This window comes from Schistocerca gregaria, chromosome 2, assembly GCF_023897955.1.
Source record: "Schistocerca gregaria isolate iqSchGreg1 chromosome 2, iqSchGreg1.2, whole genome shotgun sequence".
Taxonomy (NCBI): domain Eukaryota; kingdom Metazoa; phylum Arthropoda; class Insecta; order Orthoptera; family Acrididae; genus Schistocerca; species Schistocerca gregaria.
Genome location: NC_064921.1, coordinates 266,554,528 through 266,580,599, shown reverse-complemented (window position 1 = coordinate 266,580,599; position 26,072 = coordinate 266,554,528). Strand labels below are relative to the sequence as shown.

The 26,072-nt window shown below is 38.7% G+C and overlaps 1 protein-coding gene across 1 annotated transcript in view; it reads right to left on the bottom strand.

The window, feature by feature from the left end:
• LOC126336848 (replication factor C subunit 4) overlaps positions 1-25,830 on the bottom strand; it is a 58,410-nt gene extending 32,580 nt beyond the window's left edge. Inside the window, exons 1-3 of the mRNA XM_050000936.1 lie at positions 25,491-25,830; positions 17,268-17,444; positions 5,953-6,051 (exon numbers count right to left, since the gene is read on the bottom strand). Of these exons, the coding sequence (XP_049856893.1) occupies positions 5,953-6,051; positions 17,268-17,444; positions 25,491-25,609 (395 nt within the window). The 5' untranslated portion in view covers positions 25,610-25,830. The remainder of the gene's footprint in view (positions 1-5,952; positions 6,052-17,267; positions 17,445-25,490) is intronic.
• Between the last annotated feature and the right edge of the window lie 242 nt (positions 25,831-26,072).

Here is a 26,072-nt window from a genome sequence, read left to right as displayed (position 1 = left end):
GTGATTGGTTCATTAATGTACAACTGTAGTATTTTCAAGCTCATATTTAACCTCATTTAGAGGGTCTCAAAACAAACAAAACCCCTGCTCTTTCTAATGCCACAAAATTACAGATAATATAGCAATATGACATCAAATCATGCTCAAGTACGATAAAAAATTTTTATGACATTGTTTCACATAAATACCTTCAAGAATACTCATGAATAACTGCTGCAGATTGGTAGAACTGATAACAATTAATTTATCTGTGGCACTACTAATGGACACTCAATATAAAATGCCAAAAATTAGTCACAAAATTATTGAAAAGTTGTAGTAGTTGTTTTTTCCCCAACTTTGACCTCATACGATGCAAAAATTGTGAATGACTTAGTCTTCAAATTTTAACAGTGTGCTGAGCACTAAAAGTTGTGCTTCTTATCCAAATACCCACTTGGTATTACTATTAGTTTCAATATTAAGGCTACGTAAAATTGGCAATAACTGTCATAGAGTTCATCCAACATTTTGCATCTCTCTACAGAAAGCATTATAAAACCGTTAATTTTGTTCATCTTGAGGTAAAGTTTTGCACAGGACATTCGTACAAAGTTTCATTCAGTCTGCAGTTGGTATGAAATGGCACAATAATAATTATATTAAAACAAAGTATAAGTCTGTGTATGTGTGTGTGTGTGTGTGTGTGTGTGTGTGTGTGTGTGTGTGTGTGTGTGTGTGTCACCAAGCATACTCAAGCACAGAATGTATCCAGATACTCAAATGTTAAAATCTGCTCCTTAACAATTTGAGGGTGTGTTCTGACCCCTTAGAATTTTTTTAAATATCCACATTACACCCATTCAGTCATCATTTAAAACAGAGGGCATCTCTCCAGCCAAACCTTTTAATGCCCTCTGATCCGTATACAATCAATTTTCAGTTAAAATAGAATACACTGTTGTAATGGTACCACTGCATCATATTCTCAAGGGCCTTCACAATCCATGATGGAACTGTGAGTTTAAGGGCAATGCTCTATATGAAATGAGCTAAAATGATCACATTTTGTCTGACAAATCAGACTAAGGTATGTAACAGTCGGGTGGTCGATTTCAGTGTATGAACTTTATTTTCACTTGTTTCTGACCACTCTCCCCACATGCCCACAGCAATTATTCTATCCAGAGACATATTTGACCTCAAGGGATAAGGCAGGATGTAACTGAATTATCATCACAGGCATGCTTGGCTGCTCATTACCACAAATTGCAGCATGCTCTGATATATAATAGAATGAGAAATTCTTCTCTGCTTCTGCAGAGAAAGCAGGGTATCTTGAATGTTCTTGACAATATTCTCTGCTGCTGGTTACATTCTCCGGCTGGTTTGCAGTGCACTCTACAAGTAGAAGCATATGAAAGTCATCAGGATCATGTACAGCTCAGCATCAAAAAACATAATTATACCGGTAGCTGCTAAATCTTAGGATACTGTCTGGGAAGACAATGGAACGGCTACCCGCAAGGTTTAGTTATAAAGTTTTTATTACCACCTCAAAAAAGAAAAAGAAATCCTATGTTTGTAAGCATATGTCTGCAGTCGTGGTACACTGAAAACCATTCACCACAGCATACAGTATCCTATTGGAGCAGCCAAACCAAAATGGCACTGCCCATTTATGAAGTGGAGTATCATGCAACAAATCATTTTCGGCAGCAGTGGAAATGTGCAGATTTGTCAGGCCAACCCAGATGACTTCTTTAGCCATCTGGCTTGGCTGAAATGTGATCAACAGTGGTGAATGCTGGAGATCCTTTGGCTTATATAGCTTTAAAAGGTTGTAGCACAGTTTGAGCTGTCATCAGATAGAAAGTGGTAGTTGACTAGCTCCCACACAGAGACTAGTTCCTGTTACCAGTCTTGTTCTTTCATTGTGCACTACACCCAGCATCTTTTGATATGTATTTCAAGATAAGTAACAAACAGTACAAGCATAATCTACACGAGATCAGATAAATGCTTTACAAACTGTTGTAGACTAGAACTGCCTCCAGTCTGGACCTTTCTATTGAGACGCATTAAGCTGCCTAAAGCTTTAAGTGCCCTTAATTAAGTCCCACAATTATGGTAACCAAATAAGCCTTTGATCACATGAGACCCATGAACCTGCCCGACAGATGAAAACTGAGACTGGTGTCATTAAAACATAGTTCTGGTTCACTTAAAATTTGGTGGATACCATTGAAATGAACACACATTGTTTCATCTATATCAAATTCAGAAACTGTATATTGTGCACATTCATTCTGTCTGAAGGATCAACTGTAATTGGCAAGATGTTGATGCTAGATAAGAGGAGGAGGAGGAGGAGGAGGAGAAGGAAGAGGAGGAGGAGGAGGAGAAGAAAGAGGAGGAGGAGTAAATCATAAAGTCATCAACAAACAAAGAAGTCTTCTGTATTCTTCACTCAGCACACCTGCTGTTAGAGCAGGAAAGGCAAATTTTCAATTCTTGGAATGAATATAAAGCTGAAAGCACTCAAAAACATAAAAAAATCTGTAAATTTTGCATAACTGCAAAATAATGAAACAGAGTAAATGAAGTGTTGAAAGCTCCATGATGTTATTTGTATGGATGATGCTGTTGCCTCTAAGGAGGCTGCAGTACCAGAAAATTGTAACTAAATGCAGGAAAACTTGCAAAGGATTGAAGATTAGTGCAGTGCGAAACATGAACACTTTCATCAACTGAAGCCTTGATTTAAGACCTGCTTTCCATCATACAGAGAAACATAAACAATAACAAAATGCTGTGGTTGAGTGCACCTTTGCATTTATGTAGTAAACTGATACAGAGTCAGTTAAACCATAACGTCCCCTCAACCAAGTTATGCTGTTTATAGCAATGATCAAGCTGGTGACGATCCCTTAACAGTCACATATAAAATTGCTTGAAAGTTTGTCTCCCATTTAGTAACTGTATGACTTTACAACATTTGACAAATGCAGTTTGAAGCTGTCCAACATAAGCACAGAGGCTCTAGTTATATTCTGAATTGCAGGATGTATTTCATTTCCGTCCTACCATATACATCTGGGATAAAATCCCTGAAAAGTGAGGGATAAGCCCTGTAGGAGTTACAGGCCCTTTCAGCAAGTATATAACAAATCAAAACAGAGCAAAAAAATGCAGAGAGGAGTGCACACAGAAAACAACAGATTACTTATGTGGGAGGAACAGAAGATTGTTAAGTTTCAGCACTGTAAACACTGCAAAGACAGGGAGAAAATTGATACACAACAATATGACACACTAGTATATGTTAATTTCATGAAATAATTGCATGAAAAAAAGCAAATGTCAGAAAAAAGTAACATGGTACAGCATTGTTAACAAGCAGACTCAAAGGGCTAGGTAAAAAGTGTTTCCTTCTTCATACACGATGACACCTTTCCTTTGTGAAGTGTAAGAGTTCTACATCTAAAAAAATACCCTATAAGCCACAGTAAAGAACCTTGCTGAGCGTACTTCATACAATATTAGCAAATTACATATTGAGCTAGGAAAAAATGGCTATCTATATGCCTCTATATGTGCCCTAATCTACTTTAGTCTAATGGTCCCTACATTAGGTATATGATGGTGGCAGCAGAATTATAACATGGTCTACCCTAATGTTATTTACACAACAGGTTTTATGATAACGAGAGCAGTAAGCCTTGTCTGTAAATTTCTCGTCACAGACACCACTGTTTCCCACAACTCCTGCAACAAATTTAGGTGTTCCTATTCACTTTCCCCACGACTGATTTTTAATCTTACATTCCCTTCCATATGACTCTTAACAAGGAGACCACATACCAATTGGATTTTTGTAATTTCTTATATTTATAGTATTTGAAGTTCAAATCTTAAATATCAATCTTTCCAAGTAGTTTGATGCAACTCTCAAAAAATATTGAGAAAATCGACTTTGAGGTTTTTAGACCATATTTAATAAACAAGAGTATGATAGATTTATTAACAAGCAGCATACTTCTGAGTTAGTTTGCTCACCTGTTACATGGGATGCACGAGTTCAATTCAAAGTGGATTCAAGTTTATAAACAAATGCAAGTGGATATCATCTCAGTTTCTCTCTCTTTAAGGTGCATTTATACCTGACCAACTTTCCATGGTGACCAAGTGCATCTGGTCATTGCACAAAGAGGCAAGAAGGCACATGCACCTGTATAAAGTTACTCACACATCTGACATGTGCACACAGACCATCATTAACAGGTGCAGGAGTCTCCCAATCTCAGATGGGGAGAGACATGCAACAGACCTGCAACTGCCTGGAGTTCTCTCTGTTTGGTGCTCCGATTTACTATTTCTCACTGTTAAAAGATTCACCTTTTCGCACATATTCAAATTTAACTTTGTGTTAGCACTTTGGCCAAATGATCTAGCAAGAACACGAGAAATTTGAAGAGTGTTATCATGCATCCCCCCCCCCCCAAACTGGTTAATTCCATCAGATTATAAGGACAGACTGAAATGACTGACTACAGGTCCTCACAAACAGAAACAAGTTAGAAATAACAAAGGTAGGTCTGAACAAAATAAAAAGGCTTCAGTTGTATTTCTGACAAATACACATTTAAAAAGAAGAGTGATTCTGGACATCTTGGTGTGCCGAAGCTGTCTCAGTTCTTTTACAAACCAATTTGATTCATAAATAATTTGTGTCATGGAGAGCAAATAAATGAACACTGAAATCATACTTATAATTCAAAAGGCTGCTTCCACCATTATATGAGTACTGCAGAACCATATTTTCACTATACAAAGGCCTCAAACAGCCCAGGGAAATTCCAGTTCACTTAAAAATCTCATGTGACATCTAATCACTTCTTGTTAGAGTTTGAAGACTGAAGATAAATAAGAAAAAAAAAATTAAATGTTTTTGACAGAATCAGAACCCCAAATTCCTATGGAGACTATATTTCTAAAAAAATTAGAAACTTTATCAGCACATGTATCCAGTCCCCAGCAGGAATGCACACCCATAATGTACTTTTTGATTTGAAAATAGAACCTGAAACCGACCATGTAATGTCTGGCATTTCTTTGTTAGACACTGGACAGTCCTTGAGCGTTGAAGAAACTGCTCCCCCCTATGCTTCAAAAGTTTCAACTGCCAATCCATCCAGATCAACCAGCAAATCAAATGCATCACAGCAACAACAAAATTGAGCACCACCTGACAAGAGTACATTAGTGGCCTCATCTTTGGTACATGCATAATATCAAGTGATTCGTGAGGTAAAAATTCATAATTACATATTACAAAAGTATTTTTGAACACAGATTCTCATCACTGTAAGAGACTAAGAAAAGAATACAGCATCTTTTCACACAAACTGAAAGCACTACTATCGTTAAAATGGAGAAGCTTCAAGCTGATTCAATTTTACAAACAATCATTAGCAACAGGTGCACCCAATCACATAAAACGTGCCTGTTAAAAACATGAACACTGTATTTCTGCACAATATTACTGTAAAATATTTAAAAGCAATTAATATCAGAAGTGTGTAAAGCCAAGGTCATTTCAACTATACTGCCCAAGTTTCACTGGGACGCCGTCACACATTCGCTATACAGCCCTGGTCTCTCCCCATGCAATTCTCATAATTTTGGAGCCCAGAAGCACGACATTCATGGCCTCAGATTTCCTTCGGACAAAGAGGTGCACACACGGGTACAACCATGGTTCCATAGGCAACCACAAACATTTTTCTATAAAGGCACTGACAATCTTGCATCACAGTGGGATAAACATACTAATAATTATTACAATTACTTTTGAAATAATAAGTCTACTCAATTTTTGTTTTTATTTGACTACTACTACTACTACTACTACTACTACTACTACTACTACAATATCCAAATGTCTTACTAGATCTGAATGACAGTACTTACTCAGGGCGAGTGCCACTTGCTGTTAGTTGAGCAAAAGTTTTCACTTTATCTCTAATGACCTGAATACCTCGTTCGTCAGATGCATTCAGCTCCAGAATCCTATGCAGAACAAGAATATCAGAAAATGGTGTTGAACATGCATGACAAAATAATTTCTAAAAATCACATTCCTCACATTAGGTTCCGTAGTCACTATGAACTTTTAACAGTTTAAACTATGCTTCCAAAGTGGTTTTAAAATTTACTGGTATACAATAACTTACTAATTTCGCCCTTGAAGCCACATTTAAGGCGCACCAGAAAGCTGCCAAACACTACTGCTGTCATTATCTAGGTAAGCAGGACCCAGTGTGTGTCTTAAAATTTTGTCATGTTGCCATAAGTATCCTATCAGAGTATAATGAGTCTGTGTGCATCAATGGCCCCATGGAGACCCATGGCAGGCCTCATGTTAGGCTCTTTAACTTCTATAATAAAGCGCTCCATGTCTTCCTTAATTTTTCTAAAGACCTGTAAGTGGGCTATGACACTATTTTGACAACAGAAGCTCTGTTTTATTACAGAGTATGTCACTTAAGTACAACTATTCAAAGGTCATTCAGTAAATGATGTACAATTTGTTTTTACAGTTGTTAATGTATACAGGAAAATGGGTCATTCCATGGCAAGTGTCTTAAGGTTCTTGCATGATCACCATGTATTTTAATGAAATTTTGTGTGAACATTGGCAAATGCTCCCAATAATCACTGTTGAAGTTTCACTATCACCAGTTTAATGCTTGTGGAGATATAGTCATTTGTTTAACCCTATAGTGCACTTTCAACAGTGTACTTATGAGTTTTCGGCAACTTTGAGACTTATCTGGTAATATTTTCTTGAAAGAAACAAAAGTAGGCCATCTTGTACAACTTTTGGACCTCTATTACATGTAATAACAAAAAGGATCTCATGAACAAGTTTCATATAACTAATAACAATTTTCATACAACTAATGTGAAGCAAATTCGGCCAAAAAACCAAGTGCTTGAAAAACCATGAAGAAAGTATGTTATAAACCTGAAACTTTGCTTGTGATAACTTATCATCACAAGATTTTAAAATACAAAATTTAATTCTCCTATTGTTTTCCAAAAGTTTACAAATTAAGAGCAAAGTTGATGAGCTTTGTAAAATTGTAAAAAATGGGTATTTTCATTAGATGAAACAACAAGTTTACTGTTACCAGTCACTGTTTATCTCTACTACATCTTTAAAAGGTTTAAACTGCCATCCGCAGATGAATTTACATGTGTTAGTACGACGTGTGTGTGTGTGTGTGTGTGTGTGTGTGTTTACGATATTTTGAAGGAACTTGTGGCACTGTCTAGTGGAGAAACAAAACGCTATTTCAGAACATGGTTTTGGGTTTCTTTTGACAATTTTTTTTAACATATCTAGTGGTAAACATAAAATAAGTGAAACGGAGTACATCCAGTGGTCACAAGTTCCTTTCACTGTCTTACCACATCACATGTATACTGTCATATTTTGTAAACAAGTCTGGAAACTACTGGTGCAAGGACTGTATAGCAGAAGAGAAAGTACAAAGAATCTACACCGTAACAACATTATTAGAGAATACATTTTAAAGAATTTGGAGGCATTTGTCTTCAGGTGGTATATAAATCCAATTTTGACAAGTTAAAATAGCTTACACTTGATACTTGCTTATACAATCAGGTGAAATATTACAAACTTTTAAGTACTATAATCAATTGGCTACAGTGGTAAAATGACACACAAATAACAATTTTGGTTATGATTCACAGATAGATACAAAAGGCTGGAATCGGAGGGAGAAGGATAGAAAAAGAATGTGTGTGAGAGTAGAGAGAGAGAGAGAGAGAGAGAGAGAGAGAGAGAGAGAGAGAGAGAAAGTGAAATTTACAAACCTGTACACTTGACAGGTGTCATGGTAACATAAATAAATATTGTTGGCAAATATTAAGGTGTGTGTGTGTGTGTGTGTGTGTGTGTGTGTGTGTGTGTGTGTGTGTGCGCGCGCGCGCGCGCGCGCATTGTAATTTTAATGGTGTAGGCAGTTGATGAAAACAGAGATGACACTATTGTAAATATTGTCATTTAAGATGGATTCAGCTTGTGTTGTTAGGTGTTTGTGTATTTGGAAAGTTTCAAAGTTGTCTAGTTTTCGGCCTTTTGGTTTGATGTGTAAGATGCTGCTACACTTGATGTTTACATGGTGTTTTGTTTCATGCCGGTTGGTGGCTATTGCTGATGTGTGGTAATTTTTGTTTTTTAGTGATGCCGTGTGTTCTTTGAATCTAATTATTCAAATGATCTGCCTGTCTGGCCTATGTAGAAGCAGTCACAGTCCAAACATTCAATTTTGTAAACACCTGTGTGATGAAGTGGGTTTTGTGTGCTGATGATGTGGGGTAACTTCTGTCCAATCTTGTTGTTTGTGGTAAAGGATATGCTTATGCCTGTTCGTTTGAAGACATTGGCACTCTAATATGTTACCTAGAAAGGGGATTGTATGGAAGATGCTTTTTCTCTTTTTGTGTTTTGATTGCTTTGCCATTATAGTGTGTTTTAGGCCGTCTACTATGGAGCTGTTACAACCATTTGCAATAGCTGTTTGTTTTATTATTTTAATTTCTTGATCACACTTGTCTTCAGAGTGTGGTAGTTGGACAGCTCTATTGATCTTGTACTGGAATGCTGCCATTTTGTGTTCTTTGGGGTGACAAGAGTAGTTGTGGATTGTAGTATGTTTTGTGGTAGGCTTCTGACGAATTTCAAACTAATGTCTGTTATCCTTTATTCTAATGCTAAGGTCTAAGAAATTTACACTGTCATCTGTTTGGTGTTCAACTGTGAATTTTATGTTTTCATGGGAGTTGTTGAATAACTTGCTCATCTCACTGATGTCATCTTTAGTGGCTTCCATTAAAATGATTTCATCTACATACCTGCAGTAGTGGTATTTTCAGTCCATTAAAAAAAAAGGTACTTTCTGCAAGCTCATTTCAACAATTTTCATTGGGAAGTCCATGTTGCAAACTACCTTAAACTAGAATTGGGTTTTGCAATGAGAGCATATAAGGCCCTAAAAAATAATGACAAGACAAAGAAGCGGTGAGGTATTCTGAAGGTACTCAAATTAAATCTGATATTTTTTGTTATTTTACTGATATTCTGTGGGAAGATAATATCAAAAATCCTGGTGAATAGGAAGTGCACCCAAGACAGAAAAACTCAAGAAAGCACAAAAAGTGTGTCTTTTGTTGTGACTCATCATGATATACTTCATGCAGTTCTGCTGTATTGCTACAGAATCAAACTAGTTGCAAACTACAAATTTGACTGGGTATTACTAACACACTGGAGGTCATAGTAGTAAAACTGTTTTAGAACAGCTGCAACACACATTCTATAAACTGCCTTCAAGTTTTACGCCTTTGCTACATGTAAAAAGTTTGGTAAAGTTCGTAACGTGACATTTTTTGGAAAAGGGTTCATGTTAATGAGCATTCTAAATGTGAATTTTAATAGGCTAGCCTCACCATGAGTCCATATGGTAAAGATACCATCATTGTATCTAAACCAAACCAGGGGCTGACGACATCTTTACTATATGGACTCATATCAAAGCTGACTGCTAAAATTTCTGAAATCTCTTAATACCTTCTCCCAATTAAATTTCATATGGTCCTATTCCAAATCCTGTGCTACTTTCCTTGATGTTGGTCTCATCCTCAGTTACACACTTCTGTCCACATTAAACCTACTAACAAACGACAGTACTTACATTTTGGCATCTGCCATCCTTTCCATGTCAAACATTCCCTGCAATACAGCCTTGGCATTAAAGGCAAATGTATTTGTTCCGATGCAGATTCTTTACAGCAGTGTACCACCATTCTCAACTCACCTCCACTGTATGTAACTACCCCACCAGCCTAGTTCAAAATCATATTTCCAGGACCAACACATCTAACCCTGGTCCCACCAACGAAAACTCAAAGAACACACCACTGTGTCACTCAGTATTATCCTGGTATGGAATGTATTAATCAGCTACTTCGACAAAGTCACAATTTCTTACAATAAAGCCCTGAAATGAAATCCATTCTGTCTGAGATTTTGCCCACCACATCTAGAATAGCCTTTTGTCGCCCCTCCCAATCTCCTCAATATTCTTGTCATATCCTATGCTCCTTCTGCACCCATCTCCCTACCGCATGGCTCCTACCCCTGTGACCATCCCCACTGCAAGACTTGCCCTATACACCCTCCTACCACCACCTACATCAGCCATGTAACTGGCAAAAGGGACAGAAACCTGTGAAACGATACATCATGTACCAGCCCTTATGTAAACACTGTTCGGTCTTTTACATCACCATGACTACCACCATATTATCAATTAGGATGAATGGGCATAGGCAGAAGGTGTATATTGGCAACACACAATATCCTGTTACAGAGCATGCTCTACAACATTACAAGTGTGACCTTGGTACCTGTTTCACCACATACACCATCTGGATTCTTCCCCCAGACATCAGTCTATTGGAACTCTGCACATGGGAACTATCTCTACAAGATGTCCTTGGTTGTCGCCTGGCCATAATTTACATTAATTTCTTCTTTCTCTGCATTTCTTCACAATAACTACTCTTTTCTTGACTCTGTTTTAGTTTTCTCCATCTTTCATTGTCTTATCCATCTGTTTTTCACCATCACCCTCCCAGCTCTGCTACATACAATGCACTTAGAATTTCACTCTTATTAACTCATGCACGATGTTCAATCAGTAATCTCTGTCTTGCATATTACCCTGTCTTCCACCTTTAAGCTCTAGGCTTTCAAATCTCCTCTGATGCAGTCCCCAACAATTAGTCTTTCCTTCTTACCCATCTGATAAGTCTCCCCTAACCCACAGTTCTGGGTGACTTTCCCAAAATCTACCCATTTTCCTAGACCTCTCCAGTTCTTTCCCTTCACCCCTCTTCTTTCCCCTTCAAACCTTCTGCCTAAAGAAGCTCCCACTAGGCCCGAAAACTTGCCTAATTATAACCTTCTTTTATGTGTGTGTTTTGACACCTTTTGGTGCATAGATTTATTGTTTATACAATTAAATTATTTTATCAAAAATTGATTGCTTTCACTACAGTACAAACTATGGCAGATGGGATGGTAAGATGCAACAGCAAGCAGTAACAATTCTGCATGATTGCTGTATGTTGCTGCTTTGTTGTTGGACTATTTACATATGTTCAGTAGAGAAATAACAGTGGTGTCAAATTGACCCCTTCCACTGTTCTAGGTATACTGAAGGAAATGTGTCTGGAAATATAAATATTTTGTAAATTCTAATACTTCATCATTAGAGGAGAAAAAAATTTAAGTTCCAAGTAACAAAATTGGATAGGGCATTCAAGAAAAACATATGACACGTCATTTCGAATCCTTCTATCATCGTAGTGTTAGCAATATTTTTGAGTTTGTTAATACCTCTAACCTCAAAAACGTTTCAGGATATTAACTTCTATCCCACGTTTTTCTGTTGCCTTAACAAAAATCTCATTCTACCTACTAATTTCTTCAGTTCTTCTTTTACCTTAACAGATCCAGAAAGTGAAAGAGAATCAGCAGGTTTACTTTAAAGTTATTTGTTTATTGTTTTGTAAACCACTGCACTAGCCACATTGCAGCGCGATATGAATGCTGTTCTCCAACACAGGATGAGTTAGATGACATTCACAGGCAGCTGGATATTACCCTTCCACTGTCAAACAATTGAAAGCTGCCGCAAATGAATGTGTTAGGAGAACTAATGAGACACGTGTACCAGATACCAGGTACTTCAAATACTATTCTCTCCTGCAGATCCTGCCTCCTCTACAGGAAGTATAAGAAGATCTGTCATTACTTATTCACTTGACTGTGAGTGACATGTCATTGGTACAGTTAGGTGCACTATACAGGAGAGACAGGGACTAGGGAGAACTCAGAACTGAACCAGTGACACTTCATCTGTTGGAGGCAAGAGGCGGCAAATGAAGAATGGTAGGGGTTGTTAATCATCATATGATGCATATGGTACCTTCTAGGGAAATGCCAGCAAGGGATGGAAAGAAACACTACACGCACTCAGTGTGTATGCCTGACAGCCTCATTCAATACTTTGAAGAGTCTATACCAGTGGCATCCATTAACGGAACATGTAGGAAGAAATGACGCCTCTCCTCTGGTCTCTGAGGTCAACTTGGATCAGTGCATCATTCCAGCAGCTGGCACAAAAGGTTGAGAAGAGCAATCTTGCACCAACAGTTTCGATGGAGTTCACAATTTGTAGCATTGTCCCCCAAACTGATCATGGCCCCTGGTTCTGAGTTGAGTGTGAGGACTGAACCAGAGACTTCAAAGATTCTCGTGATGTAGTAGTCTGCAACTTCCTGAACTTAGGTCACAGGGTTTTTAAGGTCAGTCACCATCCCATCCTGATTATGATAACAATAGGGAACCAGGAAGCGTCCGTTTAAGATCCATAGAAGTGCCACCTACAGGCGAGAGTATTAAAATCCTAGTGATTAATTATCAAAGCATTGACAACTTAGTGCCAGAGTTTGAAACACTCCTTAGAACCTGTAGAGCCTAATATTATACTGTGTACAGAAATCTAGTTAAAGCCCAAAATTGATAACAATGAGATACTTGGGAAAAATTTAGGTGCATATCAAAAGGATAGCCTAATGGTAAATAGAGGCGTATTTGTTGCTATATCCACCAAGATGGAAACTGAAATTCCATGTGAAATTGCCTGGGCAAGACCCAGTACCACAGACGTGCATAAAATTATAATAGGGTTCTCCCATCAACCAACAGACTCACCACCAGATGTAACCAAAATCTTTAGAGAAAACTTAAGTTCACTAGTATATAAATTCTCAAACGACATTGTCATCATTGGAGGTGACTTTAAATCATCCAACAATCTGAAAATATACAGTCTTGTAAGTGGAAGATGTGACAAGATGGCCTGTGAAACATTACTGATTACCTCCTTTGATCTTGAACAGATTGTCCAGAAGTCCACTCATCATGGAAATATACTGGAACTGATACCAAAGACCTGACCTCTTTGAGTAAGGCCACATTGAAATTAGTATTAGTGACCATGAAACAGTTGTACCAATAATGATTACCAAAGTAAAAATAGCAACTAAAATATGTAGAAGATTTATTTATTCAGCAAACCAGATAAAGAGGCAATAGTGTTGCCCCTCAATAAGGAATACAAAACATTCCGCTTTGGAGAGGAGTATGTAGAAAAATTGTAGCTCAGATTTATGAATACTTGACCATGCATAGGACTAGATAGGGAGATGCTGATGCCGATGAAACTGAATTGGCAGACTTGTCAAGACAGATGCACCCACGAAATCCTACTTACAAAGCTTCAAGAAATAGTGTTAAACAGTCATTCTTCTTGTGCTCCATACACGAATGGAGCTGGAAGAAGCCCTAATAACTGGAACAACAGTAAGTACTCTCTGTAATGTACTTCACAGTGATTTGCAGAGTACGGATGTACGAGGGAGAGTCAAATGAAAACCTTAAATATTTTTTTAAATATTATTTATTGTACAGAGGTGGTACAAAGCTGTATCACTTTTCAATGTAATCTCCCCACACTCAATGCAAGTCCTCCAGTGCTTTCAAAGTGCATAAATTCCTTTAGAAAAAAATTCTTTTGGTAGTCCGCACAACCACTCATGCGCCGCGTGGCGTACCTCTTCATCAGAACAGAACTACTTTTCTCCCACTGCTTCTTTGAGTGGTCCAAACATATGGAAATCACTTGGGGCAGATCTGTGATTGTTGCAACTGTTGTACGGGCAGTGTGGGGCATTGCATTCTTATGTTGCAAAAGGACACCTGTTGACAGCAATCCATGTCACTTTGATTTGATTGCAGGCTGCAGATGATTTTTTAGGAGATCTGTGTATGATGCACTGGTGATAGTGGTCCCTCTAGGCATGTAATGCTCCAAAATGATTCCTTTTTCGTCCCAAAAGAGAGTCACAATAACCTTCCCTGCTGATGGTTCTGTTCAAAACTTCTTTGGTTTTTATGATGAGGAACGACACGATTCCTTGCTTGCTCTCTTCATTTCCGGTTGGTGGAAGTGAACCCAGGTTTCGTCCCCAGTAACGGTTCTTGCAAGGAAGCCACCATCTTCTAGTTCAAAGTGCTGAAGAAGTTATTCACAAGCATCAACACGTCACTCTCTCATTTCAGGAATCAGCTGCTGTGGCACCCATCTTGCAGATACTTTCTGAAACTGGAGCACATCATGCACAATGCGGTGTGCTGATGCATGACTAACCTGTAAACATGGTGCAATGTCATTCAGCGTCACTTGGCAGTTTTCCTTCAGTATGGCTTCAACTGCAGCAATGTTCTGTGGAGTCACAACTTGTTGTGTCTAACCTGGACGAGGAGCATCTTCCACTGAAGTCACACCATTTGCGGACTTCCTACTCCATTCATTCATAGACTTGCTCCTGTGACAAACATGCATCACTGTACTGAACCTTCATTCGTTGATGAGTTTCAATAGGTTTCACACCTTCATTACTCAAAAACCAAATAACAGTATGATGTTCTTCACAAGCATCAACACGTCGTTCTCTCATTTCAGTGGTGCCATCTTTATACTGATACTGTGATGGTACGTGTGCATCTGCACTATGCTGCCACCTACAGGCCATTCTGCAGGCTGTTTGTAGCACACTTACCAACTTTCAGGATAATGGAGTGAAATTTCGATTTGTTATTACAAATTTAAGGTTTTCATTTGACTCACCCTCGTAGATAAAGATGAAAACCATGATTCATTATCAGTTTCTATTCTTAAACAGAATCACTTTTAGATTCTTTTCAAAGCAATGGAAAATCCAGGATGGGATAACAATATTATGATAATGATAGATTCACCATACAGAGGAGTAGCAATCCATCATTTTTATAATATCAGATTTTTAATTGCTATATTTAACGAACATCAAGGGAATTCAACTGGAAGCCATTGCAATGATGCATATGCCTAAGTTTTCACATTACTGCATAGAGTGAAGTGTCAATATGTGTAAAGTATAAACATCTGATAATGATTCAAAACAAAAGCTGAAACTGGTAATGAAAAAGTTTTCCCGTTGCTTGTGATGAATTTTTTTAGTATTTATCACAAATGCACTGACTCAAGCCAAGCCAGGTCAACCCTAAAAATATGCACGATCATTGTTTCTGGTTTCAGCAGGCAGAGTCTCAGTTCTAGTCTGAATATATAGTCCTTGGAGGAACGTTCTCTTCTTGTTAAATAAACATAAAATAACCCGACATATCTTATGTAAGTATGTTACACTTTATCCCTGATCTATAAAATGGCATTCTTTGATGGCTTCTGCACAATGACAATAAACTCATGACGAGGGCAACTGTGCTTTGATTTGCATGGCACCATTATATTAAATTTGAATATCCTAGCAGCACTGCCACGTATGGTCAATGCGCGATACAGAGGGCACTGTTGTCATCGCCTGATGTGGTCAGAAAACAATGAGCCTGTGAGGAGTCTTTGATGAGAATGACACTGAACAGCAACCAGCAGACCAGCACGTCAACAGTGGGTGTGACTGTGTTGGTGTGAGTGGCACCGACTGATTTGGAGCTGTGGTTTTGATGTGTCCAAGATGTGGCCACAGAATATTGTTGAGACCCTTCTGCAGAAGTTACATGTATTTTGGGTTACTTATTCGAAGTAATCTGAGAGCCTCAATCATTTCTACTATGTCACCAGTTACATCTCAGCTCTAAGTAGTGGTTGCTGGCTTTAATATTCTGTTGGTGGCCTTGTTCAAGTCCTTTCTGATATTTATTATAAAGCTTGTAATTATGACGTTGCCTTAGCTGATCATTCGTCCACTCCCCTTCTTACTTTTAACACAATGCTTTAACACTAGTTTAATGCTCCAAACATACTCAGCCTAAAGTTCTTGCTCACCTTGCACTCATGTACAGTGCGCATTAATCAACTCTTGCAATGTATGAGCAGGTCTAAATTCGTAACATACCTTAACATGAAATCCTTTAATACTTCCTCCAGCAATAATGATGTGTTGCGTCAAACACCCCGTGACTAATGGTACAAGAGCTGATAGTCTGCTCATCAGCTAACCCATGAATACTACCACCATCTAGAAATTCGATCAAACACCATAAAAATTTTTGTGCTCACATTACTGTATCATGCCAAACCACCCCACTTCTGTCAATAGTCCAAGGAGTGTGTGGGGTAACATCGCAAACAAGTTAGGTTCAAGGGCATACTGAAACTATGTGCTGGACCCTTCCTCACGGGGAGGAGAGCTTCTGTGAAGTTTAGACAGTAGCAGATGAGGTACTGGTTGAAGCAAAGCTGTGAGGAAGCATCATGCATCACATTTGGGTAGCTCAGTTGGTAGAGCGCTTGCCCACAAAAGGCAAAGGTCCTGAGTTCAAGTCCCGGTCTGGCACACAGGAAGTTTCAAAGCACTGCACACTCCATTGCAGAATGAAAATTTTGTTCTGGAAACTTAAACTTTTTTAATGATTGTTGATCATGATGGAAGACTGACAAAGAATTCCGGCTACCAGATACCAGTGATACGTCTCACTGCCAACAAAATTTCAAATAAGGCATAGGGAAGATGCATTGGCAAAAAAGAGTGACCTTTTCTCATCAACTTTGTTTCGCAGTACAGTAGAAACTCAGTACTGTGGAAGGGTGAATGACTTGCTAACAAATGAAACACTAGATCCATAATCAAATACCTAGTATTAATGTTTCTTAATACATTCTAAAAGAGAATATGGTAGGCTCCTTTTTAATACATGTACACTTAAAAAGATATTTGAACAGTGTATCAGACTGGCCCCTTGCATTATGTCCTGACCACAGGCAGCAGTACTGCAGTCTTCACAGGGTTATAACCTCAGTTGTCTCCCCTTGTACTCCTTTCTTATCAAGCCTATGGGCATAAATGTATTAGATATACAGTTTGTGCCCTATTTTCTGACACATTTGGCAGCTTTTTGTTGCCACTTGAAATTGGCTTCAGAGGTGAAAATTAATAGTGGTGATGGAGCAACTAATCTTAATTTTTGACAAAAATCTACAGTCTCAATAGAATCATACTTTTAATTTTTATGAAGTACACTTACTCTAACAGATGACTAAAATAAAAGTACTTTTAATAAGTACCTTTCCCTGTAAATGTCTCCAAAAAGTTGTTTGGCTGCTGCAAGAATTGTGCTTGTCTTACCAGTACCTGGAGGTCCATAAAAAAGCAAATGTGGTAGATCTGAGCCACTGATGCATTTTCTAAGCACAGCAACTACTTCCCCTTGCTCCACAACATCATCCACTGTTCTTGGCCTGCTGCAGAAAGAAGAAACCTTTACACTTTTCACTAAAATAAACAGGAAGTCTACAATAGGTTCATACATTTTCACATGACTCAAAAATATGGAAGTGGGTACGACATCCGATCACTTCTTGTATGCTTAGACAAGAGAAAAAAGGCACTATGTGTATTTACACTAAGGGTCAGTCCGCGTCAATTCAGCCAGTTTTAGCAATGGTCTTCGCTAATCATCTCCAACTTTGTTAACTTTTACTGTAGCTGCAGGCACATCTCAAAGGAAGTTCTATAAAGTTTTAACTTAATATGTGCTATACTTTCTGCAACAGGGCCATCAGCTTGGAAGCCACTCAGCCGATGGGCATATCATCATGAATAAATTGTCGTGCTTGACAACTCTTTATAAGTTGACTATTGCAGTGGGAAACATGCAAATTGGTTTCAGTATTAAGAGAAGGACAGCAATAAGCTGTAAAATAAGTCATTTACTGGAGAACATCTTGACTTCAAATATTACACAGTCATCATCAGTGCTAAAAAAATATGAGGATAGGTTGAATCAACAAAAGATACAAAATATATCAAGTATAAAAGGTACAGGAATCCACAAGTAAGTATATGGTAGTAACATACTGGTTGCAACAGGGGATGTAGATCCCAGTGTGTCAGAGTATAAACACTTATACATGACTTGGGCATGCATGGGACTGATAGAACTGTGGCCTTTGCTTACATCACCGCAAGCGGCATGTACATACGTCAAGAGCCAGTGGTGCCCTCTAATGGAGTACATATACAGGGTGTTCCAAAAATGACCGGTATATTTGAAACGGCAATAAAAACTAAACGAGCAGCGATAGAAATACACCGTTTGTTGCAATGTGCTTGGGACAACAGTACATTTTCAGGCGGACAAACTTTCGAAATTACAGTAGTTACAATTGTCAACAACAGATGGCGCTGCAAATGATGTGAAAGATATAGAAGACAATGCAGTCTGTGGGTGTGCCATTCTGTACGTCGTCTTTCTGCTGTAAGCGTGTGCTGTTCACAACGTGCAAATGTGCTGTGGACAACATGGTTTATTCCTTAGAACAGAGGATTTTTCTGGTGTTGGAATTCCACCGCCTAGAACACAGCGTTGTTGCAACAAGACGAAGTTTTCAACGGAGGTTTAATGTAACCAAAGGACCGAAAAGCAATACAATAAAGAATCTGTTTGAAAAATTTCAATGGACTGGGAACGTGTCGGATGAACGTGCTGAAAAGGTAGGGCGACTGCGTACGGCAACCACAGAGGGCAACGCGCAGCTAGTGCAGCAGGTGATCCAACAGCGGCCTCGGGTTTCCGTTCGCCGTGTTGCAGCTGCAGTCCAAATGACGCCAACGTCCACGTATCGTCTCATGCGCCATAGTTTACACCTCTATCCATACAAAATTCAAACGCAGCAAACCCCTCAGCGCCGCTACCATTGCTGCACGAGAGACATTTGCTAACGATATAGTGCACAGGATTGATGACGGCGATATGCATGTGGGCAGCATTTGGTTTACTGACGAAGCTTATTTTTACCCGGACGGCTTCGTCAATAAACAGAACTGGCACATATGGGGAACCGATAAGCCCCATGTTGCAGTCCCATCGTCCCTGCATCCTCAAAAAGGTACTGGTCTGGGCCGCCATTTCTTCCAAAGGAATCATTGGCCCATTTTTCAGATCCGAAACGATTACTGCATCACGCTATCTGGACATTCTTCATGAATTTGTGGCGGTACAAACTGCCTTAGACGACACTGCGAACACCTGGTGGTTTATGCAAGATGGTGCCCGGCCACATCGCACAGCCGACGTCTTTAATTTCCTGAATGAATATTTCGATGATCATGTGATTGCTTTGGTCTATCTGAAACATACAGGAGGCGGCGTGGATTGGCCTCCCTATTCGCCAGACATGAACCCCTGTGACTTTTTTTCTGTGGGGACACTTGAAAGACCAGGTGTACCGCCAGAATCCAGAAACAATTGAACAGCTGAAGCAGTACATCTCATCTGCATGTGAAGCCATTCCGCCAGACACGTTGTCAAAGGTTTCGAGTAATTTTATTCAGAGACTACGCCATATTATTGCTACGCATGGTGGATATGTGGAAAATATCATACTATAGAGTTTCCCAGACTGCAGCGCCATCTGTTGCTGACAATTGTAACTACTGTAATTTCGAAAGTTTGTCTGCCTGAAAATGTACTGTTGTCCCAAGCATATTGCAACAAACGGTGTATTTCTATCGCTGCTCGTTTAGTTTGTATTCCCGTTTCAAATATACCTGTCATTTTTGAAACACCGAAAATGTATGATCCATAAAAACATACAGCCATTTTACATGTGAGCAAGGACAGGATGACATGTAGCATGCTCTCAATTGGTTTACAAGAAATATGCGGTGCATTTCATATTAAAACTAATGGATTAGAATCCATTAACAAAACTTCACACAATAATAGTTTTAAATTATGTGAAGATGCTTCACACAATTTAAAACTCAGGAATGTATACAGTCAGGTAAGATAACATAAAGCTGTGCCATACAGGACTTGGGGTGTCTTCCATGGTCTTGCAATACAGTATGGTACTAATCAAAGTATCTTGTGTAACAAAACAAATACTGGGTGCGCAATTTACAACCACTTCATAAAAAATATACTTAACTTCTATGTAACAGAAGGTATGCACACAAATAGTTTGTAAAATATGACACATATAAAATATTAAGGTACATGAAGCAGCATCATAAAAGCCTTAAGCCGCCCTTGAGATCTTAGCTGCAAATAAAGTGTATTGTGAACAAAATTAATTATACAGTCGAGTGTTTGAATAAATATACGTTATGCCCTATCATATTCATGCCTCTAATATAGAGTCCACATGGGCAAAATATTTTTTATAAAATAATGTATAAAATGTATAAAAAAATGTATAAAAAAATAATGTATGTAAAACAAAATTCTACGTATACTCCATTAGAGGGCACCAAAGGCCCACTAACTATTTATGTTGACGGCATTTGCAATGATGTAAACAAAGGCCGCACTTCTCTGTCAGTCACATGCATGCCACCTCATGTACTGGTGTTTTTATTCCAACACCTGTTGGCAACTGCTATACTGTTGCTATGAGCTTACTTATGGATTCCTGCATTTTGTATCTGTCTTTGTATTTTTTTGGTACCGATGGCTGTGTAATAATCAAAATTTAGAACATTCCAATAACTGCAACTGATTGCTGTCTCCTTCCCAATGTTGAATTTCTCAACAGTAGTTGTGCACACAGGGATCTAATGAATTCCAATTCAGCTGCAAACTGGTCTTTTACTCAGCCTTTGGTGTAAAGTTCAAATATAACATGGACAATACCAGTGAGACAGCACATTTTCCACAACTGCTATTCAAAGTGTGGAAAAAATAGGAAAATATAGGGAAAAAAATTCTTACGCATGTGTGCAAACGCCCCCCCCCCCCCCCCCCCCCCGACCAGTTTCTACAATTTGTACAGGGTGTTTCAAAAATGACCGGTATATTTGAAACGGCAATACAAACTAAACGAGCAGCGATAGAAGTACACCGTTTGTTGCAATATGCTTGGGACAACAGTACATTTTCAGGCAGACAAACTTTCGAAATTATAGTAGTTGCAATTGAAAACAACAGATGGCGCTGCGGTCTGGGAAACTCTATAGTACGATATTTTCCACATACCCACCATGCGTAGCAATAATATGGCGTAGCCTCTGAATGAAATTACCCGAAACCTTTGACAACGTGTCTGGCGGAATGGCTTCACATGCAGATGAGATGTACTGCTTCAGCTGTTCAATTGTTTCCGGATTCTGGCGGTACACCTGGTCTATCAAGTGTCCCCACAGAAAGAAGTCACAGGGGTTCATGTCTGGCGAATAGGGAGGCCAATCCACGCCGCCTCCTGTATGTTTCAGATAGACCAAAGCAATCACACGATCACAGAAATATTCATTCAGGAAATTAAAGACGTCGGCCGTGCGATGTGACCGGGCACCATCTTGCATAAACCACCAGGTGTTCGCAGTGTCGTCTAAGGCAGTTTATACCACCACGAATTCACGAAGAATGTCCAGATAGCGTGATGCAGTAATCGTTTCGGATCTGAAAAATGGGCCAATGATTCCTTTGGAAGAAATGGCGGCCCATACCAGTACTTTTTGAGGATGCAGGGACGATGGGACTGCAACATGGGGCTTTTCGGTTCCCCATATGCGCCAGTTCTGTTTATTGACGAAGCCGTCCAGGTAAAAATAAGCTTCGTCAGTAAACCAAATGCTGCCCACATGCAGATCGCCGTCATCAATCCTGTGCACTATATCGTTAGCAAATGTCTCTCGTGCAGCAATGGTAGCGGCGCTGAGGGGTTGCCGCGTTTGAATTTTGTATGGATAGAGATGTAAACTATGGCGCATGAGACGATACGTGGACGTTGGCGTCATTTGGACTGCAGCTGCAACACGGCGAACGGAAACCCGAGGCCGCTGTTGGAACACCTGCTGCGCGTTGCCCTCTGTAATTTCGAAAGTTTGTCCGCCTGAAAATGTACTGTTGTCCCAAGCATATTGCAACAAACGGTGTATTTCTATCGCTGCTCGTTTAGTTTTTATTGCCATTTCAAATATACCGGTCATTTTTGGAACACCCTGTACCTTCAGCCTGAAACATTTTTATGTAACGATTATTTTTCACTGAAAAAGTTGTGATACACCACATGATAAATATGAACCCTCATGCTTGTTTAGTTATTGCAATATTTGGACCTATATTGGGCTTCTTAAATTTAATCATCGTTTTTTTACCAATGTTCAGGGTCAAACATCTCAAAATGGTTTTTAACTGGTTCCATTAAAAAGAGCAGCTTTTTATCCCCTAGATCTTTGTTGGTATGATTGCTTAAGCAATAATTTTTTGTTTCAAAAGCAAGCAACCATGGTGCAGTAAATGTGTATTTTATGTAAATGGATGCATGACCCAGTTTATTTTCAAGGCCATATAAAGGGGAGACTTGCACTGGTCCATGGTAGCTCTGCTCCTACTGTTTTTTTTAAAAAAAAAAAGAAAAAAAAAGAAAAAAGAAAAAAAAGAAAAGAACTGTGGTAATCCATTGCTAAGGAGCCATGCCTGATAGCCTTGCAAGAATAGCCATGAGGTGTCTCTTTGTAAAGGTTTCCATGCCTGAACTGGGTTGTACTGCCAGATTCCCAAGCCTGTTACACAGTTTCCAATCAGATTCCCAAACATAACTGTGTGCCTACCAGGTTCTGAAGCCCGAGCTGCACTGACTGAACCTGAATTTTTTTACAATACTGGATAAAGATTGCTCACACAACTTGTATTGCTGCCCTGTCAATGTTCTGGATGGAACAGGGATGATGGCGATAGTACACTGCTCTGGAATCCAGTAATAGCATTTTCTATTTGGCCAATTAATGTGCACGACCCTCGGGATACATGAAGTCTTTAAGTACATCTAATCTATTCAAATGATACATGGTAAATATTCCCAATTCACCACTTACTGACATAAAACAGGAAATGTATTTTCCTGGTTGGAAATTCAAAATCTTTTCTCCAAAGCAGGTTGTGATGGACTGGTTAATGTTAGCTATAAAAGACACTGTATCACGTAAAACTTTGATAATATGAATTCATTTTCCATCAGTTGATACAAACTGGTAACCATCTATTGTTCTAGAAATGATTTGGCCATTTCCAAACCTTTCTTCTTGAATCAATCTTGCAGTATCAACTTTAGCCTTTTCAATGAAGAATTTGATTCTATGCACATTCTAATTACAAAACATGAACAAGTCAAACCAGTTCAAAATTAGGCTTTTCTCAGACCGTAGAAGACCTGCATGAGCTCAAAGTCATTTTGGTGTTCTACCAATTCAATCACACACTGGCTTATCATGGTTTGCCATGAAGTTCCATTCAACCTTTAATTCCAAAATAATTTTCATGATTACATAAGGTGATGACGTTGTTGAAATTTTTGTACTCAGTAGCAGAACTCCCAATGAAATAATAGAAGTAGTTGATCTGAACTGTATTCTTCAAGTGCTCGCTCAACCTTGTCAAATATACATGCACAGCAACAATATGTCATGCCAGACGAAATTACTGATTATGCAAATATTGGATATCTTTGGTAACTCTGTAATAAACCACGAATGGCTGTGAAGTGGCATGGCTATTTTCCCAGTGAAGGACTGCATAACATATTGCATCACAAATAAATAATTTTATGCATTTTTTTAAAAACGATAATTACTCTCACCTACCAGGCTGTGGCTAAACAATATCCCCATAATATTGTTTTCTAGGAGTGCTAGTCCTGCAAAATTTCTCAAGAGACCTTTCATGATGTTTGGCAGGTAGGAGATGAGGCAGACATAAAGCCATGAGGACAGGCCACGAGTTGTGCTTGGGTAGCTCAGTTGCCGCAGCACTTGTCCACAAAGAGCAAAGTTCCTGACTGAGTCTCAATCTGACACACAGTTTCAAACTGAGATAAACTTTCAGTTTCTTCAATTTCAAATTGTCTGTGATCATGTTCTAATGATGGCTTTGTTGCTTCATGATGTGATGTAGAATGAATTTCTTTTTAGGGCCATATAAACTGGAATTTAAACAAATTCCAGTTCATAACTTCATATAGTCTTAAAAATAAATTGATTCTCATCCATCCATAAACATCAAATACGCATTTACTGTGACGAAGTTGCTGAAAAAAGATTAACAAGCACTTTGGAGAGAAAAAATTGTTCCTTCTTATTAAACCAGTTGCAAAGAAATTGACTGGGCATAATTGTGATATATTTTACACCAAACATTTGTCAAATTTGATGATTAAATTTATGACACCCAAGCTAGCCCATATACCACAACAACATTTTACAATTAATATTCATTATGTGGTCTAACATCAACTTTCTCAAGAAACAAATCAAACATCATCACATAAAAATGTTTTAGGCTGAGATATCAAATGGCAGACCCTGAGGTGAAATGCATGTAGTAATCCCCCCCCCCCCCCCCCCCCGCCCAATTTTAACAGCAACTAAGGAATATGTGCTACCTCATTGACCTTGTCCACATTATATTTGTACTTTTAACAAAATTAGATATGGTCAGATCAACTGCTGGTTGACTTGATATGACCCATAATACAAAATTTAAGGCAAGAATACAGAAACAGTGTTTACATGGTGTGAACCAAAAAACGGGGTGATATTTAATGGTTTCCTGATAAAATGTTGAACAGATAGTATAAACAGAGAAAAACTATTTTGCAAGACAACAGCTCAATAAAACAGCCTCTTGGAACATGCAAACATGAAATAAAATGTTACTTTTGTACACCAGAACTAATATTCAGTACAATAATGATAACGTGAAAAACATCTAAATATTTTTCAGGAGCATTAGAACTATATTGTCTGGAACCAGACAAGTTTATACATTATTTGCTGTTCCTTAATTGTCAACTTTCGCAATTCGAACATTTATATTAAAAGAGTCTTGTGATCCAGGAAACACGTAGCTTCTAATCATTTTATTGATATCAAGGGTGAACACTTATGGTTTGCATCGCAAGATTCAGTATTTCAATTTTTCGAGCATCACTTTATAGAACTGTTATGTACAAAAAAAATAAGGAACAAATTAATTTTTTTGAAACACTTTATCTAGTTTCTATTGGGAAGTCAGATGTTATGTCAACGCAGCGGTTATATGCCTCCTAGAGTGGCGTCTGCTCCTCGCCAGCTTCAGCAGACTCACATGGAGCAGGTGGTGTGATCATTAGAACAGTGGTCGGGCCCAATCATCAGTAAATAAACATCTCTACGAGGTTGACTGTGTTATCGAATTAAAAAAACAAACTGCGGATCTCAATTAACGGACGTAATTGATAGACGGAATGGTTTACTTTAGTTCACAAACAGTAAATGTACTGAGTTACAATATCCACACAGAAACTTACTACTTCTCAACCCAAGGCGTATGTTCCGCCTTCTTCGCACTATGTGAAGAACTCTGTTTGGCATCCTTGCTCGTAGATCCAGCCTGACCCAACTTCCCAGTTTTCAAAAACGACTGCATAGTTCGTGTTCACGCTAATTACAATGGCTTTCCAAATCCTACAACAATAAATTAAACCACATTCGAACACTGCATCTACTACACACCAAAACCCGAAAACTCCCGCCAACTCGCAGTTGTAAACATAAATGACATCTTTGCGTTACATGAACAACACATGCTGCGGCGTAGAGGTGAGCAAGAAATCGTGTATCTGTTACAAATCACAGTGATTGAAAAGTCACAGATATCACAATAGGTTCGTTTAAGCGGCTGCCAGATTGCTACTTTCAAGCGCTAAAAAAAACAGGCTTTAATGCGCACGCGAAGCTATGGTAACAGAAATCCGTCTTTGGTCTTCAACGCTTCTCGTCCCATTTCTAGTTAGATTCCGCTCAAAGTGGTGGATAAACATCCAACTTGCTTACCTTACTATTAACAATGAAGTGTAAATGTGAAATAGCCGAACGCGGGACCTGCAATA